This window comes from Cryptotermes secundus, unplaced genomic scaffold, assembly GCF_002891405.2.
Source record: "Cryptotermes secundus unplaced genomic scaffold, Csec_1.0 scaffold565, whole genome shotgun sequence".
Taxonomy (NCBI): domain Eukaryota; kingdom Metazoa; phylum Arthropoda; class Insecta; order Blattodea; family Kalotermitidae; genus Cryptotermes; species Cryptotermes secundus.
The window spans coordinates 737880-759131 of NW_019731581.1; the positions used below are offsets into that span (position 1 = coordinate 737880).

Consider the following 21252-nt stretch of genomic DNA (forward strand, 5'->3'; position numbering starts at 1 on the left):
ATTTCAAGGAAATAGCGGTTCCGGTCTATAAAACATAAATTAACGGCTTGCGCTGACCACGCGACACCTTCTATCCACTAAAATTGCCACTAATTTCTCCGACAAGCGGCGGTCGCTCGGTCGGTATAGTTCGCTTGCTGACTACAGGTCACGGAGTTCTTTTTTTTTCTTCTTTTTTTGAGTGTCTATCTTCGTATTGCGCCATCTCGGTGCCCCTGCACGTGTGCCGGTCCCCCGGTCCTGTGTTTTGGGTACAAGGGGCAATTTAAATAAATAAAATTTTCCGTTGGCAGTTGGCCCTATTATAAAATGCCTAACAGATCTGAAGGTAATGTGCAATCATTTATGCGGCAGATATTTCGAGAAAAAATGTGCATAATAAGAGAATATCAATTTTCTGACATTGATCTCTTGCAGTATGTATTAACGCTAGCAACGCACTTTCTGCTTGACTGGTGCTAGCGTATTGACCGCAAGGTCACACCAACTTCACACCGCAACAGACAGTGCTTAGGCAACGCGACAGATAATATTTTCAGTGGTGTTCAATTCTGAGTTTGCGATATTCAAGGAGATACCGTTTTGGGTGGGAAGTGAGCAAGCCGATCTGATGTCATCTGGAACGCCCAGTGGAATGCGTCTTCGGACAGTAAGTTGTTAAAATATACAGTATTAATAAACTTACCGTGATTTCATGCGTTCTTTTAAGGGGAAAAAGTCTGTATATCCTGATAGCTCATTTCCCAAACTATTTAACGTAAATTCCGTTTTGATTCCTTACAGTCAACCATACTCAATACAGACACTATTTTATTTGCAAATCCTGAAGGGAAGAAATCATTTGGAGGAGCTTAACATGTAGATGGGTAACGTAAACAGTAAAGGTATCCATATAACAGGCCATGGAGGCCCTTAGGGTTTTGAGACGTCGAGGCTCCCACATTTTCTAGACAATCGGCTCACAGACAACGGAAAGGTTGTCAGCCTCACGCGCCGGCCGCCCTTTACCCCCAGGAAGATTACTGGTACTCATTTCTGTTAGAGGCCCAGTAGACCCCATGACCACAGTCCGGCGGGAAGGATTAGGTAAACTGAAAAATCCAGTGACCTTATCGTGAATCGAAACCGAGACCTTCCGGCCTATAGCGTTGTGCTTCAACTAACTACGCTACCACCTGTCTCCAAATGTAATGGGAGGATATTAAAACTGATCTTAAAGAAACAGGATGTGAGGGTGTGGATTAGATTTATGTAGCTGTGGGCAGAGAACTGTAGTGAGCTCTTATAAACACGTTAATATTACGTGTACTTTGGGTCCCACAGAGGTGGGAATTTCTTGAGCAGTTGAGCGAATTCTAGTTTCTCATGGCTGACTCTGCTACATGAAGTTAATTCGATACTATAATCCCTACTCTAAACGCATTCAACTGGCTCCTGAAGCAAAGTCCTTAATTAGCAGCCAACAGTCGTTCAGCTATTCAAGATCTCCTCAAAATCTTATGGAGCCCGGAGGTTCATTACAGCGTCCACAAGGGCCTCCACTAGTCTGTGTCCTGAGCTAGATCAATCCAGTCCATACCACCTTATCCTATCTTAACATTATTCTCCCATCTATGTTTAGGTCTTCCTAGTGATCTCCTTCTTTCTGGTTTTCCCGAAAAAACCTACATCCGTACCTCTTATCCCCATGCATGCTATATGCCCTGCTCATCTCATTGCCTTCGACTTTATCATTTTAATTATATTTGACAGAGTGTACAAATCTTGAAGCCACACATTTTTTCCAGCCTCCTATTATTTCATCCCTCATAGGTCCAAATATCCTCCTCAGCACCCTGTCCTCAAAGACCTTCAGTCTATTTCTTCTCTTAATTTCATAGGACAAGTTTCACACCCATACAAAACTATAGGTAAAATTATAATTTTGTAAATTTTAATTTTTATATTTTTGGATGGCAGGTGAGAAGAAAAGAGGGTTTGAACTAAATGGTAGTAAGCATTACCTGAATTTAATATGTTCTTAATTTCTCCATGCATCAAATTTTGTTTTGTTACTGTCATTTTCAAATATCTGAACTTTCCCATATCTTCAAAGAATTTATTAGTGTTTTATGCTATGATTTTGCCCTGCATTCTAGTGTTATGACATCAGCTTATGCTTGGTTTTCTCTGTGTTCACTTCTAGAACCTCGTTACTTGCATCAAAGATGGCTTCTGTGTTTTCTTTGTGGCATTACTCATTGATTACAATTGTGTAAGACACATCTTACTTCACGTTTTGCCTTCCATGTGACATGTGTCACACATCTCTTGGGCTAAATGCTGTTGTCAGTGTAGTTACTATTTTGATGCCTTGCCATTTCACATCTGTGACTTTCACTGCATACTGAATTTCTCCCTTTTTCATTTTGAATTTTTTTTTATTATGGCTGGTAGCTCTTTCCTGTTTCCACATAACAAGCCACAAGAAACAAATGCTGCTTCAACAGATTTTATATTTTAGAACGATTATAAAATGCTACCAGGTTTCTACAATATTCTATCACATCATACAATTCCAGTATGACATATTTGTACATCATAACAGTACTGTACCTTCATTCTTATATTTACTTTTGCATATATCAAATTTCATAATAAAATGTGTAAGAGCATCCTTCAAGCACCAGACCAGACCAGACCACATTTTGTAAAGTAAAGGGGCATGAACTTCTTGGACCATAACTCCTTTTGAATGGAATCACTGACTCAGCAACAGATGAAAATGAATATCTGTAGTAAATTTTCCCCAGTTTTATTGCCATGATACATAGAAGCCCAGTCCTGGATTGCCTTTGGTATTGTTATTCAGGTGTGGTAATTTAAGACTTATTTGCATTGTTTAGTAGCCGTAACATCTAGCGGCCTCCGTAGTCTAGAGGTAACGTTCCCACCTCATGACTCGTAGTACGCGGGTTCAAATACCTGGCGGAGGTCGTCGAATTTTTAAGGGCGGAAAAATTCAGGGAACAAGTCCTCTGGGAGGGACTTTAAGCCGTGGGTCCTGTGTCGTAGCTTTACGGCATGTAAAAGAACCTCATGCCTCCAAAGGAGGTCACTGAGCAAAATTGCGGATGTTTGCCGCCCAACAGCAGAGGTAGAGGGGGGAAGCATTATAGATACTTCTTAGCCAGCAGAGCCGGTCTCGCTGGCTGGGCGGGACTGATGGTAAGCACCAGTACCGGTAGGGTATAGAGGCTGGTAGGAATCACAGAGGGAAGCACAATGGACCACTACAGGTCTAAGTGTATGGGGAAACGCACCCTCTCTAATAACTAGCCATAACATCTGCAATGGTCTGAACATTCAAGTATGGAATCTGAACTCTAGAAGTCCTCAGTGTGGAGCAATATTTGAATTCCTTTAATCAATACACTGAAAACAGCTTCCAGTTTTGGTACAGTGATAAGGGTCCAGATCTTTATGTTCTTTATCTGCATCTATGTCTGTGTTATAGCATATTTTCTGCAAGTGTTCATCATTCGGCATCAACACCATCTTCTTCATGTCTCTTTCTGGTTGACGTAGCTCAATTTGTAATGTATGAATCTAAGGCTAAGATTATTCACACTTCAGTGAAATGTTCGTGTTGTTACCACTGTTGCTATCTTGAAAAAATATGACTGAACACTGTGACAAAGTGGTTTCTGTACCTGATTATACAGTTACTTTTTCCCATTTTTTATGCTTATTTTACAATGCTGTATCAAGGTTATATAGTGTAAAATGGCAGCATGACAAACTGGAAAGGTGTCATGGCCCAATCCAGGTACTATTTTTGGAAATTGCCCAGAGGACCTAACAAAAACTATGAAAGACCTCATCCAGGATAGCCAGTATCCTGGCTGGGATTCAAACCAAGCATCTCCTAAATACAAGTCTTGAGCGCTGCCAATAAACTAATCTACTACATAATTTGGTTTCAACCCAGCCAATTTGATCATGTACTTCTTATAATTTTTATAACAAACCCTCCAAACAAATACTGTGATGAAACATCAAATAGTTCACAACTACCTCTCCCATATCCAATTCAAATCAGATAACATAATTGATGCATAAGTTGAATAAGGTTATTTTTTTTATTGCTAGTGGGGTGGGACTAAGTCCCTTGTACTGCGGCCACTTCTGGCCTATTGTGCCAGCCCTAGATGATAGGTGAGGGTGATTGTGGAGCAGTTGGTGGAATGAAGATTGGCAGGGGAAACCGAAGTCCTCGGAGAAAACCTGCCCCAGTGCCACTTTGTCCACCACAAATCCCACTTGACGAGACCCAGGCTGCCACGGTAGGAAGCCAGCAACTAACCACTTGAGCTATTGTGTGGCCTGAATAAGGCTAAACATGAGATAAACTTATCTTATTCAACACTTCAATAGAGGAAGTTAAGATATACAGGGTGTCCCAGGAGGAATGTGCCAAACTTCGGGAGGGTGTTCCTTATGTTAAAGTATGCCGATATAACCCAAAACACCTATGTCCAAAGTTGAACGGTTACGGAGATAATGGCCAGAGAAGTGTCAAACTTTGACCGGGGTTACACACTTGTTGATTACAAAATAGATATTAAAACTGGCAGGAATATGTGGATTCTGTAACGTTAATAATGTACGTAACATCAAACTAACTTGTGAGTGACATGAAGCCATAAAATTGAAGTACAAAAAACTCGCATGCCATCTCAAAGTTGTCGTTAAGAGTTCCAAGCACTGTACATGACACATGAATGGTAAGCGATGACGTAACGTGCTGACTGCGCGTTCTGATAAAGCCAACTCCATAAGCACGGATAGGATGAATCACGGCAGTCAAGGACAAACAGAGATAATTCCTCTCAGCTGATAGGTATAATCCGTGGACTCGCTAGAAGACCACACTTTTCTCGGGCCATTATCTCCGTAACCGTTCAACTTTGGACATAGGTGTTTTGGGTTATATCGGCATACTTTAACATAAGGAACACCCTCCCGAAGTTTGGCACATTCCTCCTGGGACACCCTGTATTTTACATACGTGCAACTTCTGCTTCTCAAACTTAGCTATGTCACATGTTGCAGTGGTATCAAAGTGTTAACGTACATTGCAGTCACCACTGTCAGGGTAAATATGAGATGGAAGGAGATATATGTCTCACAATGTAAGTAAAAATGGCAGTTTGGAGGGTGGTGCGAGCCACTGGGAAGGGGCCACGTGGTTAAAACGTTTGGAGAAAAGACATAAAACCAATCTTTGTTAAATATATATCAATCCACCTCATATTCACCTTAAAGACAGCCAATGTGATACACCAAATCATCGGAAGAGATTCAAGAAAACAAGAAACTCTTCTCTTATTGGTTAGTCACTGTCAGATGGCCTATGTTATATCTGAAGGTGAAAGGCATTAACACTAAAATAGACAGTCTGACTGAATGAGTCATCAACCAACTCCACGAATCTAAAGTATAAGATTTTTTCAGCAGTTTAAGATAGCTCTTGTAAGATTTGAGGTTTACATGGTGGTTGACTATGAAGAAGAATGCCATCTTCTGGTATGTGGCATCCTGTAGATCTTGTGTGAGAGCCAATGTTTCAGAGGCTGCAGAAAGCCACCTGCTCACGCTGGTTCCTCTCTTGCAGATTTCTCTCCAATGAAACTGAGGCGATACATTCCTCCAAAACAAGATCTACACGGTGCCACATCCCAGAAGATGACATCTTTAAAGATATCTCTTGTTACTATGAAACCCGAAACTTCTACACAAAATTCCACCATTTGATCTTATGTTGAGCCATTTGTATTCATTCCCAGATTTGAATCCTGTTTCACCGAGATTCATTTTAATATCTTATTATCTACACCTGTCACAATGAATAAAACATTGTTAAATAAGGAGACGGGCACAATCTCTTTGTTCTAAGTTACATACCTTACTGTTCTGCCAGAAATCATGCTTCCTGATATGGGCCCTGCTGACAATGCAGCATGGAAGATGTGATGACATTCCCCAAGCAGCCCAGAAAGCAGTCAGTCTTCCAGACACCCAAGAGGAACCTGAGTCAACTCGTGGTGTTCGATCAGTACCTCCATATGGAATCGGAGGGCCTGGAAGACTGTTACCCCACTATGGTTATGGGTTGCCAGGACTCCATCATGGCTTTGGGGATCTAGTCACTGCACATCATGGACTTGGAGGTCATAGAGGTTTAGAGCTAATTCATGGTCATGGTCTAGGCGACACCTATGGAAGTGGGTTTCATGGAGGGCTTCTTGGTAGTCATCACACCATATCACCCCTGCACAGAATGAGAAAAGCTTCCGATGATAATGAACTCAATCCACCAAACAGACTTACATTTTATGGACACCCTGAGAGGAATCAAATTAGTAATATAGCTCCTGCTCTTGAAGCATTCCCAGTGAGACAAAAATATGGCATGCCTCTTGATCAGACAAATGGAAATTATGAGCCACAGCTAAGGTATAATATTGCTGGGATCGATACAAGCAGCCATCCTGCTACCAAGCTGTGGCATTATCCAGGTGTAGGAGCTCATGGAATTGGAGTGGGGCTGGGGGCAAACTATAGGCCAGGCACACCAGAACAATATAGCAAAGGACTTCCTGAACATCATGCAGGCTGGATATCAGCACTTCATGACCTGCATAATGTCCATGGAATGGCTGGACTAGGGAAACCAGGGCTTCCTCAGAGAGTCATACCAGGCCACAATGGAGAGGTGACAGGAGTTCCAGTAATGGAGATACATAAGAACATTCCACATATCCATGGAAGTTCATCTTCTGGATATGGAGGTACAATAGGAGGATATCAAGAGATTGCTAACGATCATAATTTTGGAATACATAAAGATATGCATATAGGTGAAACAGATAGCTATCATGGGGCGAGTCAATACCATGGAATGGCTGGATATCATAAACATCTTGGGGATAATTATCAAACAAATGGACATCATGGAATAAATGGATATCATGGAAGTGGATGGTATACAGGTGGGGTAGCAGATGATCATGGACCTTTGACGTTTGGCGAATCTTCACAGGGTCCTTTGCCACATGGTCACGGCAATCAGTGGGACGAAGACTTTGAAACCGACCAGAATAATAAGTTCTCAATATTTAAAAAAAACATACATCTGAAGCGAGACAAGCACAACAAAATGCACAACAAGAGAGATTCTTCCGAATGGAGAAATTTGCTGCCAAGTACTGACGAAAAATTCTCTGGCTCAGAAAGTTTGGAAACTAAAACATCAGAAACAAACTACAAAATGGAAGAGAATAATGAAAGCACTTCACTTCCGGAAGGCATGGGAAATGACAGTAAAGAAAATGCAAACAATGCAAAGCATTTTGACACTATAAACAGTGACAATACTGTAGGAAGTAGCAAGACCAGTGATACGGTGGAAGTGTCAAGACATGATACTACATCCCCTGATAATCTAGGTGGAAGAACTAAACTAAGTATGAGCAATAATTTTCTTTATAATACAGGCATGTCTGTGGCTGACTATCCGTCAGTACTGAGTAATGGTGAACGGTCTGCCACTCTTTATGCAAGGGGGCTTCTTATAGACCTTCTGAATGGGGGCAGAGCTACACTGGATGCTGGGAACAGTAATCAGATACCAGATGCAGTTAGTCTTACAGGTGCGGATAATGCTTTAGGGGGGGCTCAAAATGGGATCACAGCAAAGCACACACCAGGAGGAACCTACCTGACAGAAAGTGGAAATAGCAATCGAGGGGGCTCAAAAATACAACAGTATGAACAAAGCCCACAAGAGCTAGGATATATCTTCAATGATAATGCTGATGGGAAATTATGGACTCGATACAACTCACGCCAGTATGATTATCATGGTGGGGATTTTGATTATGGGCTAGTCCCAATAACATACTGGCCATGGTACAATAGTTATGGTCAATATTACATGACACCTTACCCCACTGTTCAGACAGATTATGGTTATGGTCTGATGCAGTTTTGAATGAATGATTATCAGTGTGTGACAGATTGTAACAATTTAGGTCTGGATGGGAAATTACGAGTTGGTTTATTGTGAGAAAATGTTTTATGTCCAGTGTTCTTTGTATTAAATTTGTAAATCAAAATGTATCACAAACAGAAATAATAACTTTTCTTCCATGAATTCAGAACAGACTACTCCTAGATGCGATCCAGTAATTTTCTGAATATTCCTTTAGTTTGTAATGGACTTGAAATTTTTTAGAAGAATTTAGGGGAAAAGAATCAGAGGCAGAATTACCAATTAAATTATCAGAAAAAGTGATGGCATTCAAAATCTGTTAACAGAGCTAAAACTGACTGTAATGGTTTGATAATCAAAAAGAATGGACAGAACAAGAAAATGAAGAAGGGTATTAGAATTAAAATTTAAAGGAAAGACATATGGAATGATGAAAAACAAGGTGGTTCAGCCGAGCACTGAAAGCCAACAGGAGTAGAGGAGTGAGAGGGCAAGAAATAAAAAAGGAAGGTTTGTGGGAAGAATGAAATTGGATTCATTCCATCCATTTAGGTAAGTTGCCCCTGTTCGTAACTAATTAAGCACTACGTTACGAAGATTTATGGGGGTGTGGATATATGAGGTAAAGCTATCCCTCTAACAGGCCATGGAGGCCTATTGGGTTTTGAAATGTCAAGGCTCTCACATTTTAGAGACAATCAATGCAAAGATGGTGGTGAGGTTGTTAGCCTTACATGCTGGCCACCCTTTACCCCCAGGAAGATTCCTCGTATTCATTTCTGTTTGAGGCTGTATTAATGCCAGGGCTGTAGTGCGACTGGAAGGATTATGTCAGTTGAAAAATCTAGTGACCTCATCAGGAATCAAACCTGCAACTTTCTGGCTTATAGCATGGTGCCTCAACCAACCACACTACCATATGCCCCAGAGTGAATATATAGATTCACAAATTCTTGGCCTTGGAGCTAGCTGGAGGTGGTCAGTTCCACGCACTGGTCACTTTGTTTCTGGGGAAAGGGTCCCTGGTACCCATTGGATAGGAGTCTGGATGATGTAGAGAAGAGAAATATCTTTCCTCTACCAGGACTTGAACCCTAGACCCTTGGCTGTCCAGCCTGTAGCCAGGCGCTATACTGACTATTGCATTCCATTAACTTGTAACACACTGGAGCTTAACACACCAAAATCTGTATGTATCCCTACAGCCAGAAATACAAAAGACGATGGTCAGGGGATTGTGCATGGCAGGCAGCACCCTTAAGGTTTGGCCACACAGAGCACTACGTACGTGACACACGCTACGTTTGCTATGTTCGCTATACGAACAGAAAAATATCTTCCTTTACTGCCAATGCGACTGGCCACACAGACTTCCGTATGCTATGTTCCCTATGTTAGCTGTGTCGCAGGGTGTACACAGCGTAGTGCTCTGTGTGGCTGAACCTTTAGCGCCTGTAACATTATTTTTTTAACACCCTGCATACTGCATGTATGACAGAACAAATGAGAAGGAACTATACCATATATTAATATTAATGGGTCTTCAAAACAGTTTCTGCCCCAATCTATGTTTCAGTACAGTAACACATAACTGTAGGGTGATCTGTAAAGATTTCACTGAAATGGAAATTTGTAACCAAATTTTCTGCCCCACCTCCAAATAATTCTAGCACTAGCTGCCCCCTTTAGAACAAAATCCTGGTGGCATCCATGAGTGTTACCATAACATTTTTCATGAAAATGACAGCTAACAACAGACACATACGTCCAGCAATGCAATGCACACAGCCACATAAGAAAAACACAGTATATAGACAATTAAAACATAAGAACGACTCCCATAGTGGATGAATGGCGTTACACACGAGTTTGATATATGACATGTAAGGTGATAGATCTTAATAAGTTTTAATATATAAATTTTATTATTGAACGATGACGAACACACATTTTATAAATGGACACTTGACGGCAGGCAGTGCAATGGTTTAACGTGATTGATACACCTGAGGATGGCAGAATGATGCCGAAACATGTAGTGTGAAGTGACAAGTGAAATTGTATGCACTAAAAGACGGTAAATATATACACATTATGGATACAAATCAGTGCAACAGGATGCTAAAATACAACATTAACAACAAAGATTACTGTTAGCGGATACATATACAGGCAGAATTAGCACTGCTTGCAGTGATCTACCAATGCACTGTGTTATCATACTCTCGCTGCTTCTGTCATACACAGATAAATACAAACATGATCTATTTAACATTACATTTAATATATTTTAGTCCATATAAAAATATAATGAATCAAAGTGAACAAAACAGCATATCAAGGCACGTTTTGAATGGTACTTACCTAAGCTGCAAAGTAGAGGAGAGGGAGAAAGGAGGGGTGAGAGGGACGACAAGAAGGATGGGCAAACAGAAGTTAATGGAAAACAAAGTGGGATAAGGGAGGAAACGAGAAAAAAATATGAATGCTTGTATAATGAATGAACAGATTTTCCACTGAATTTTCAATACATACATACATACATCAGCGTTTCAGAGTATTCATAAGCGTGCAACCGGCACTGAATATAAAACTTGTCAGTCACAAGACAATCACAGATAAAATGGGCATTAAAGTACTATATATAAAAATTCAAGACTTTGTTCTCCTGTCCCTAATTAACTTTTCTCCTACATTTGAACAAGGAAACATGAACAGCTCACTGAAGTGCTCTAATGCAAGGTAATATTTACTTACAATGGGTACTAATATTAAAAATATTGTTAACTTTTCATGGAGCTAATTTAAAAACAATTATATACATAAATTACATTAACACATGGTAACAAAATCTGTACAGCAGAAATAATTTCAACTGTCTAAGTGGGGAACTAGCACTACTTTCAATTGCATATGCACTTATTTACTAGTTTGGCAGCGTTATGCATAGTACTCCAAAGAATAAATTATACATTATAAAATTAATATAAAAATGTGCTGAGACTGGGTTTCATTTTAGTTGCGTGTACGTAACTTCCTACTTCATAGATTAATAGCCATAACTCCAATTCAGATCCTTTTCTAGTAACTGTTATGATGAAATTTTTAGAATGAGTTTAATTTTGTATCACAAACCTCAACTCCTATCAACTCTTTCAGGAATTTAAGATGCAAAATATCAGTTTCAACTGCCATTTGGAAGGGTACCTCAGTCTACTACTGAAAACGCACATGACTGTGAGTTACACCTGAAGGTACAGAATTTATGGTTATATTATACGACTGCTGGCCAGAGAAACCTTTTTTGAGAGGTTTTCAAGACAGATTTAGATTGTGGTCTTCTGTGTTATGATACTGATCTTTAGAAAATGACCTGAAAGCTGAGACAGCAGATCCATCCAAAATGCTGGTAATCATCTAGCAGAGAACATTGTGTCTTAACCCAGAAGCCCCCCCCACCCCAAAATAACATTTATTTTGTTTCTGATATCACAAACATGAGATTATTTGCATCTGTAACAACTTTATGGTTATTTCTTCAAACCATAATTGAGTTTATATCAACATGCCTTATTCAAGAACATATTATTTACTTTGTCATACAATTCATGGTATTTATATTCTGTGTTACCTATTTCAACAAAATGTCTCAGTACTCTGGCTTCACACTTACCCATATGCCACTGATCAACCCACCAATTTTCTCTGTTTACTGTATTTGTGAGTGGAGAAACTGGAATTGGGCAGTCATAATGGGCTTCACTGATACTTGACAATCTGGTTCTCTGACCATTCAATTTCTTATGCTCATGCTCACATAAAAAACATTCAAAATGTTCAATAAAATTTCCTTTCTCAAAATCATTATCAATTCCCCATTTACGTGTTTCAAGAGCACTGGTGAGTCTTTTGTTAGTGACTTTTTCACCTTTCGCTCCAAGTTTATGTTTCAAGAAAGATTTATATTTAGTAATATTACTGTTGTGAACATGCAAATATTGTGCTAATTCTTTTGGTGATCTGAAGTCCATTGCTAAAATTGCAGAGTTGTTATTAGGCAGCCAGTCCTGAAATATAAGACAACATTAACATCACACATGCATACTGTATAAAAGAAACTCAATATAAACTAGCCTGTGAATAATTATACAAAATCCATTTGACCCAGCCACACAAACCTATTGTAAGCAATGAGAAATGCATTCCATCTAGTCATCAAATGCTGGATATTTTTCTACCAGTATGCTGATAAAATCAGCCATACGAGGGGGGACCCAAAAATGACCGGAAACGACCTGTTGAGCGCGCATGCTTTGTAGTTACGAGTTGTGCTGCTAGGTGGTGTTAGCTGGGGGTCTCCCGCGACTGTTAGTGAGTTGGCGTCAGTCTGAGTTAAGTGGTTTGTCTGTGGTGCTCTGTTGTGTGCGTTCCTGTTTCAACCCTTTGGCGATTAGTGAGATGGCCGACCAGAAGGAACAAAGAGTGTGCGTGAAATTGATGAAGATCGTCGAAAGACCATTGACCAACTTTCTGAGGAAACGAACATCTCATGGAGCACGGTCCAGCGAATTTTAACCGAAGGTTTGCACATGAGACGGGTGTCTGCAAAATTTGTTCCTCGCTTGCTCGGAGATGACCAAAGAGAAAACCGCGTGAAAGTTTGCCGCGACTTGAAGAGTGAAGTGCAGTTTTCCCTAACAGAAAGCAAAATTTCACACACACTCTTTGTTCCTTCTGGTCGGCCATCTCACTAATCGCCAAAGGGTTGAAACAGGAACGCACACAACAGAGCACCACAGACAAACCACTTAACTCAGACTGACGCCAGCTCACTAACAGTCGCGGGAGACCCCCAGCTAACACCACCTAGCAGCACAACTCGTAACTACAAAGCATGCGTGTGCAACAGGTCGTTTCCGGTTATTTTTGGGTCCCCCTTCGTATATAGCCTGTCACAATTCAGGATATCTTTGGCGTTCAAAGAAGAGAATAACTGTTACTTTGCCAGTGGATATTTGGGCCTGAATTCTTCTTGTGGGGTGCTCCTGATATTTTTACAGCATACATAGTTCATAGCAATGATAGCAAGGTCTCCCATGAAAATTTTTTAATTCAGTAAAGTACATAATTAGCAGTTTAAATAGTCACATATATGATGCCTAATATTTACATACAGTTCACATATTATGGTAGAGTACAAATGATACATACCCTAACAGAAGGAGATCCCATATAAATAGGGACAGATCCTACCACCAGGGGCCTCCAGAGCTTTTCAGTGATGTAGTCATCACACACAGCATTTTCAAATGACAGCGTAAATTTATAACGTGCCACAAAGTGAAAGAATTCATCAGAATCCATGCTCTCCATTGGGTCCGCTAGACTGAAAGTGCAAAATAAGATGTGTGCATTATATCAGCTTTACTCCCGCTTTAGTTATGTAGCGTATCAGCATTAAAATCAACATAACTTCCCCTTTCATGCCTACATCATGACTATTTGCATTTCTGCATCGTGTTTCACATGAGTTACAGCAAAAGTTGGGCCCAATTGTTAGAGCTATTCCCTAACTCCGGACTGAAGACAGGGACTAGCTCTATTGATTGGGATCAACTGAGTAGGTTTCAACTGAAGATGGAGACAGACTCCAGTCTCCGAAACGTTGGTTTGTAACATAAACAGGATGATGGACAATGTCCAGTAACACAGTATTTGTACTTCTTAAGTTTCTTATGGCACAAATGGATCTGCTTACGCTCTTTCGCACAACATCGCTGTGTGGGATTGGGGATGTTCCCACAGCTGTTTACAATAATGTATCCATTGTGTCAAGAAAGGAATTAATATATACCAAAATATCATAGAAGCAAAAGCAGATAATTAATCATCATATTATAGATATATCCAGATCAAGTCAATCTTACTGTTCTGGGAGATGCCTATTCTGTACACACTTCCCATATGAGTCAACAGGAATGTATTTCATCAGCTCTGTTGCATATGCATCCCTTTCCAGGGGAGTGCTGCAGTCAGAATGGACGTAGAGCACAGGTGCCAGTTCTGAAAGCAGCTCATTTTTCCTTTCTACAGGAACAAAATATTTAAGATCTGGAACATTTATTATGGAAGCGTGAGAACAAAATATTTGAGAGAATATCTGGCTATGTATAACACGGTCCGTCAATAATGCAACAAATTGTTCCTTTTTCTGTCCTTTATACTTTAACACAACATGTTTCAGCCTTAGATGGCCATCTTCAGGTGTCTTAATATATATCAAAACTGCTACACTGCATTAATATGTGGTAAAATCACACATTGTAGTGCATTTAAATAAAATAAAATTCATTAAAATTTTCTTGACTAGTGAAGACAACACCACACATTGCTAGATGGAACAACGCATAAACAAGGGACATATTGCAGACGTAACAGAACAACGGGCTAACGAACATAAAAACAACCTGCTGCAACAAATAACACGGAGAGAAACACATAGGTCTAAACAAATGGAAGACCCCCCTTGTGAGGTGGAGTAGAATTTCACCGAAGTGACGATGACTTTGGTAGCCAAAGAGGATCTATGAAATTAAAATAAAGATACAGATACAAAGGAAGAGTAGAATTTTCTTCCATCATTCATTAGACTTACACGGCTCAGTAAAAAACGCATCTGAACACTTTTAGAATTCAACATCTGTACCATGTTTTAATTCAGTTTAATCAAAGCTGAATTGTTTCAAGCAAATAGATGAAATGAGCCCAGAACTTTGAAAGACCATTGGTGTAATTACCGGTTAGAACATCTGCACTCTTCAGGTACTGGAGTGTGAGTGGGAAGTGACTGAAACGGCTAAACGTGGCTGTTACATTGAACATCTCCAGTGCCTCTAAGTGAGAGAGTGCTGGAGTGTTCTTGGGTGATTCCTCATGTAACAGAGCCCAGTCATGATGCAGGCCATCCCGCGGAAGTGGAAGATCTATCAGGTCAAACTGGCTTCCGTAGAACATTAAAGCCTACAAAAATAACATACATCCTTTGAAAACAATTAAATTAGTATGCAATACTTGCATGCTTTCATGCTGCTGGAACAGCAGATGCCTGAAATCATTTTAAAAATTCTAAGTGTAATAAATAACATTCCTTAAAATACATGAACAGCAATTCCAAAATTCTTATATATTACTGAAACCTGGACAATGACGGCCAACATAAATCTAACACCAATGCTATCAAAATAATAATCAAGAGATGAATTATAATATACACACTGAAGGTGGATGAGTGATTGACAATAAACTTCTTGAACATCACAAACTAAATCATAATAAATCATTTTAAACTCACTTTTGTTAAATTATGGCTCCTGTATCTTCGGTCTTCTGTAAAGAAGCACTTCACAGCCCCACAGTGTTTGATTGCCCCTTTTTGACCTGTGAACGGTGTCCACCATAAAACTATAGGGTCTTGCACATCTACAAGATAAAACACAACACATCTTGTGCTCTTTCAAATGGTGCAATAAAAGTCTTCTTAAAATACTGGCTACACAGTAAATAATTTCATGAATATCCCTAAGTATTTTAATCGTACAAACCTTGAATGCTCTCATTGTCACTGTACTCATGATGGAAGAATTCATGTGGATATACATCTTCACTGTAGATCTGGAAAAGAATTATGGTAATTGAGAAATATCCAAAAAGATATGAAGAAAGCATTCTTCTGGGATGTGGCGCCATGTACATATTGTGTAAACCTGTTTCGGAGGATCATATCACCTCCATTTTCAGGGTATAAAAATCTGCGAGCAAGGAACCAGTGTGAGCAGGTGGATGCCGTCTGCAGCCTGCTCAGATGGGCCAATCCATGGAGCTAATCCCTACCTCCTGACACCAGAACCAAGACAAGATATAGATATACCAAACACAACAGAACTCCTCCAGATGGTTTCTGTTATATTTGGTTTGCATATCCTGTCTTGGTTGCTTCTGTTGTTCAGTGATAGGGACTTGCTTTAGTGGTTGGGTCCAAATAAATAGGCATTTTACCTGAGAATGGATACAGTGTCCAGTCTCTGAAACAATTATTTTAAATAAAAACAGGAAGATGAATAATGTCCAGAAAGTCAGTAATAATAATACAGCAGTGTGATCCAATTACTATAAATTACAGGGTGATTTAGAAAGATGGACACAATTTCAATTGGCTATATTTCCTGAATTATGTTGCATTTGAATTCTGTAAATTACACTTGATTATACATACATGGAAGTTTATAGATGTTCAATGTGCCCCCCCCTCCGGCTGCATGGATAACATCTAGACGGTAGCTGAATTCATCCTACACTCGATGACAAATATCTTGCGTCACTGAGTTCACCGCAGCTGTGATACAGTTTCTTAGGTCATTCAAATTTGTGGGAAGAGGTGGTACACGCCACACAGTTGTTTGCGATAGTCCAAGTTCTCTACTAGCACTACGGGTTGACTTCATTGGGCTGCGCTCAAAGTTCACTCGAATGCACTCCATGTTCTCCTCCGATACACGCGATCGGCCCGGGACGCAGTGATGGAGGGCACTAGCGGTAGTACTAGAAACTTTGTAACATCCTCTTTCAAATGTACTTTACAGAATTCAAATGCAATATACAGTTCAGGAAATATAGTCAATTGAAATTGTGTCCATCTTTCTGAATCACTCTGTATAATTATAGCATTTCTGTTGGTATTACATTTACTGTCTTTTGAGTGTGACACACAATGCAACAGCAAGTTACGATACAGAATTAGAATACTTCGTTCCACTTAAGGACCCTGTAGTCCCTCTGGAACGATTTGGTGGGGACGGCAATTCCAGAAAACTGTGTTAAATGATCGTCTTACATGGGCAGGAAATTCTGTTTCTTTGCATTGTGCAGTATTAATACGGATGTTTGGAAAACAGGTTATGAGGATGGAGAGTGCACGAAACTGGCTCTGGATGACTAATGTTCAAAGGCGGGCTTTAGAAACTTTCAGGTTCCACTACCGGCGACTTGGGGAGATTTTATTAATGTTGATCTTAGGAAAGAAAATTGTGAGGGCGGAAGTACAAGTAAATGGAAGTGGCCAAGGTTCATAACCAATGACAGGTTTTAGTATTAGCAGAGCTGAACCTTGGGTTTACCAGAGTTAGTTATGTGAATAATTCTTTAATGTTAATTTAAGTTTGTTAAGAACTTTGGATAGCTGTGTTCCTTCAATGTCAGGACCCTCTTGAAAGAGGATACCTGAATACCAAGGCACAAATGGAAGAACATTAAAATGAATCTTGAGGAAATGACTGTGGTGAACTGGTTCAAAATAGATACAAACTGTAGGCTCTTACTTACTCCTACAATACCAGCACATCTAATTGTAAAATTGTATGCTTCCCTGTGTTATCAAAATTTCCTTTTATCAATATTCCATCTCCAGCATGTGGAATGTTTCTTTACAGTCTGCTTGGATTATCCATACAAAATGTATATATGATATACAGTACTTACTTACTTACTTACTCATGGAGCCGAGCCCTTCTGGAGGAGTCGCAAATTCTGCAGCTACTCAAGAATTTCCCAGCATTTTATGGAACCCAAAGGTTCATTACTGTGTTCACAAGACCCCTCCACCGGTCCCTATTCTGAGCCAGACCCATCCAATCCATACCATCCCATCCTGTCTCTCTAAGATCCATTCTAATATTGTCCACCCATCTATGGCTTGGTCTTCCCTGTGGTCTCTTTCCTTCTGGCTTTCCCACCAATATCCTATACGCATTCCTTGTGTCCCCAATTCATGCTACATGCCCTGCCCACATCCTCCTTGACTTGATCATTCTACTTGGAGAAGAGTACAAGTTATGAAGCTCCTCATTATGCAATTTTCTCCAAACTCCTGTCACTTCATGTATAAATGATATAAGAAATAATTTCCATTACATTTGTTTCTTACTCTTTAAATTATATTTTTTCATCTGAATACATTGAACAGGATTGAAAGAGAGTATAACTGTATGCAGAAGTGGGTGTGGTCCATTTTAAGGTACTATCTCTATATTTACCAAGAGAAACTGAGAAAAATCATGAGAAGTCAGGAAGGCCTGAACCTCTCTCAAACATGGTCTTCTATCATGTTACAGAATCATCAAGTTGTTCAGAGCAGGATCAGATAGTGTTTCTGACATATCACAGTATGGAGTTAAAGAACCAAATTCCAAAGAAATGTACCTGAATAAGAAGCTGTACGAGAAGCACCACTACTATCACACTGCCAGTGCACCACAGCAGAGTTTGCAGTCTCATTTGCAATAAGCATCCCATAGTATCAAGCACACTATATCCCACGTTCCTTATATCACAGATACAAATACAGCGGTGGCGCTGATCTGGTCAGCAGGAAATACATCTGCTGTCACATGACTGTAGCAACTACTGATAATGAATATCAGGAACCTACAAGATAATCCATTACACAGATTACGAGCGTCTCTTCACCAACCGTTATGAAAGCTTCTTCCTTGGGGCTCTGCTTCATGTGCTCACAATCCAATCCTAACATTCAATACTGAAAAAATACAAAATACAGGTTTCAAGATCTAAATATACATTTCTTTCATGAAAATGATGACAGTTTATAACTGTGAGAATACTTCTGGCAGATCCATCAGATCCATCTACTGGCAGAATTGCTGCTGCTGCTACTACTACTACTACTACTACTACTACTACTAGCATCCAAAGATTTATACATGAATATTTGAATTGTGGTACCATTTGTGTGCATGTATGTCTGTCCAATCATCCTACCCTAGTAACTTCTGAACAAAATTAACAGATTTTCATGAAAGCTACAATATATAAAATCAAATCTGAGGCCGTTTAATCTTTTTATTTTTTAATTCCTTACCAATGATGGCATGATGGCCTTTTAATAGTAAGCACTTTAAGCAATAAAATCTAATATATATATAGAAAACTTTGTTGAGGTTAGCTTTTGTACTATATAAAATATCATGCTGCATTTATTTAGTTCCCTGTTTGATACCAGTAAATAACAATCCTTGAAAAGTAGTATGGAGACAGATCATAAACCCAGCTAAAAACTTTCTATAAACAATTGTTCTGTTACAAGTTACACTGTTTTTTAACAAAGTTCATGTGACACACAAAAAACACTAAATTGTACAAACATGAATTTATAATTCATGCTAGCCTTTCTATATACAGTACAATCTTGGTAATCTGACATATATTGGACCAAGGTACTTCCGGATTATTGAGAACGATGGATTACTGGAAAAAGTCAGAACAAATTTCTCTATTTTCCCTGATATCATATATTGTAGCACGTCCAACACCATACACTGCAGCCAAATTAATAAGTGTTTCATCTTTGTCAAGTTTCTACTAGTGAGGGTCTAAATAAATCAGTTTGTCAAGTCAGCTTCTGCTGCCTGTAGAAACCTACACAAGGTCGCAGATGCCTGTCGGGCGCCTGATGTCAGATTACTGGACATGTCGGACTAGTGAGTGGCCAGATTGCCAAGACTATATTGTATATGGAAACATTTAGAATAATTAGGTTTCATTCTTTTAATATTCTCACTTAAGTTCATGTTTGTTATTTAATGATGCTGTCAGTAGTGAGAATACATGGCATTAAGATCTTATTTTTACACAAATTCGAAAATCAGGTTCTACAGAAATACACATACAAAGGTAAAAGCGAAGTTGCAATTGTACTTAGCCATTACACTTTGAAGACATATAGTGGTGTGGCCATAAAGCTATACACACTCTATACTTGGGCACATAAGAGAGATGAGTGATCTAACTGCTGTTCCTGACTTTAATTACAGGGAAAGATCCCCCATAATACAATGAATATGAGGCCGGATGGGCTTTAGAGTAAGTCTTGATGTGGTGGCAAAGAAACTTTTCTATAGCTCTTCTGCAAACTGAATCTCAGTCATCCGGCCCAAAGCCAGTCATAAATTCAGTGAGAACAACTGTTATCTTCACTGAATTTTCACTACATGGAGTTTGGGTACCTAACTTCATTATATGTCTTGAAGGCTAAAGAGTATAATTCTACAATTACAAAAGACAAGTCGGTCCAATGTGACTATTTCAGTTTTCTCACTTGATGATTCACTAGCCTTACATGTTTCGATCCATTTGGATCATCTGCAGAGGCACCACTAAAAAATGTCTGGTGCCTCTAAAGATGATCCAAATGGATCGAAACATGTAAGGCTAGTGAACCATCAAGTGAGAAAACTGAAATAGTCACATTGGACGGACTTGTCTTTTGTAATTGTAACTGTTAGTGTGACTGACCAAAATGAAACAAATTAAAGTATAATTCTATTCCCAGATATTGTTGAATTCCATGGAGAATAAACTAGAGTATTTCCAGTTAGTAATTTAATCTTCAGTGTGAATTTCTCTAAGTTAGGAAGTTCAGAATAACACAGACTACTCGAAGTACTCACATTTATTCTACAATTAAAACTTTTATACACGCAATAATGCATACTGCAAACAGGTTTCCTATCGCTATTATACTGCAACTTTACTGTTTCAACATAGCACACAAGACAAGGGTTACTGTCAGCTGAAATAAATATTCCCTGCATTTAAATGATGACAGCTTAAAACAAATATCACAGCAAACACAATTCACTGCGCGAGAACTGCCTCAACTATTCCTACAACAGCCGAAGGCTAAGACAACAACAAAATCCGTCATATCAGTCATTAGCAGATATCTTATTTAACAGTTCAAAACCGAATGTAAAATAACCTACTGATACACTTTAAATAAAGTAATACTTGAAAATACACATATTTCGAGATAAGTTACCATTTATGATAGCTCAAAACAAGGTTAACGTAACCTCAACTTCTTGCTTATCCAAAAATAGCACACTGTCCCCGTTCAGATCGTTCAGATTATATACTGCACATGGCTTTATTGGCAATACACATCGAATTTCGATTTCCACGAATTAAATATAGTGACTAGCCACACCGCATAAGAAAGCTACGAGCATCCACTGGTATACCAGCTGGAGAGGTTATTCACCACCTTCACCACAGTTTAACTGAAGAGCACATAAAATTACTTCGGTTCAATGAAGTGATACTGTGGTTTCGCGACGTTTCAGTCCAGTCCTGTCTTTAGCCCT

At 39.3% G+C, this 21252-nt stretch overlaps 2 protein-coding genes across 5 annotated transcripts; one reads left to right on the forward strand and one right to left on the reverse strand.

Moving 5' to 3' along the window:
• Positions 1 to 473: 473 nt before the first annotated feature.
• On the forward strand, positions 474 to 8197 carry LOC111867208. The gene is made up of 2 exons (XM_023856837.2): positions 474 to 649; positions 5963 to 8197. The coding sequence occupies exons 1-2, from the start codon at positions 611 to 613 to the stop codon at positions 8033 to 8035; spliced, it is 2112 nt and encodes a 703-aa protein (XP_023712605.1). The 5' UTR covers positions 474 to 610; the 3' UTR covers positions 8036 to 8197.
• A 2332-nt stretch (positions 8198 to 10529) lies between these two features.
• LOC111867213 (alpha-(1,3)-fucosyltransferase 10) lies at positions 10530 to 21246 on the reverse strand. 4 transcript variants are annotated; one of them, XM_023856846.2, is made up of 8 exons: positions 20928 to 21246; positions 18290 to 18514; positions 15637 to 15706; positions 15387 to 15514; positions 14833 to 15055; positions 13963 to 14146; positions 13247 to 13421; positions 10530 to 12102 (listed from the first exon to the last, which is right to left on the reverse strand). In XM_023856846.2, the coding sequence occupies exons 2-8, from the start codon at positions 18380 to 18382 to the stop codon at positions 11596 to 11598; spliced, it is 1380 nt and encodes a 459-aa protein (XP_023712614.1). In that variant the 5' UTR covers positions 18383 to 18514; positions 20928 to 21246; the 3' UTR covers positions 10530 to 11595. The 4 variants fall into 4 exon arrangements, with proteins under 4 accessions (XP_023712614.1, XP_023712617.1, XP_023712615.1 ...); XM_023856849.2 differs by having other exon boundaries at positions 15387 to 15472; positions 18290 to 18626; XM_023856847.2 differs by having other exon boundaries at positions 13963 to 14122; positions 18290 to 18626.
• Between the last annotated feature and the right edge of the window lie 6 nt (positions 21247 to 21252).

Bases quoted from the DNA above. Each gene is read 5' to 3' on its own strand.
- LOC111867213 (XM_023856846.2), bottom strand. From the start codon at position 18,382: ATGGGATGCTTATTGCAAATGAGACTGCAAACTCTGCTGTGGTGCACT. The intron at 14,147-14,832 runs GTAATTACACCA...TAAATGTTCCAG, and splicing joins GAGTGCAGATGTTCTAACCG to ATCTTAAATATTTTGTTCCT. The intron at 13,422-13,962 runs GTAAGATTGACT...TTGCACTTTCAG, and splicing joins AATAGGCATCTCCCAGAACA to TCTAGCGGACCCAATGGAGA.
- LOC111867208 (XM_023856837.2), top strand. From the start codon at position 611: ATGTCATCTGGAACGCCCAGTGGAATGCGTCTTCGGACA. The intron at 650-5,962 runs GTAAGTTGTTAA...CTGTTCTGCCAG, and splicing joins GTGGAATGCGTCTTCGGACA to AAATCATGCTTCCTGATATG.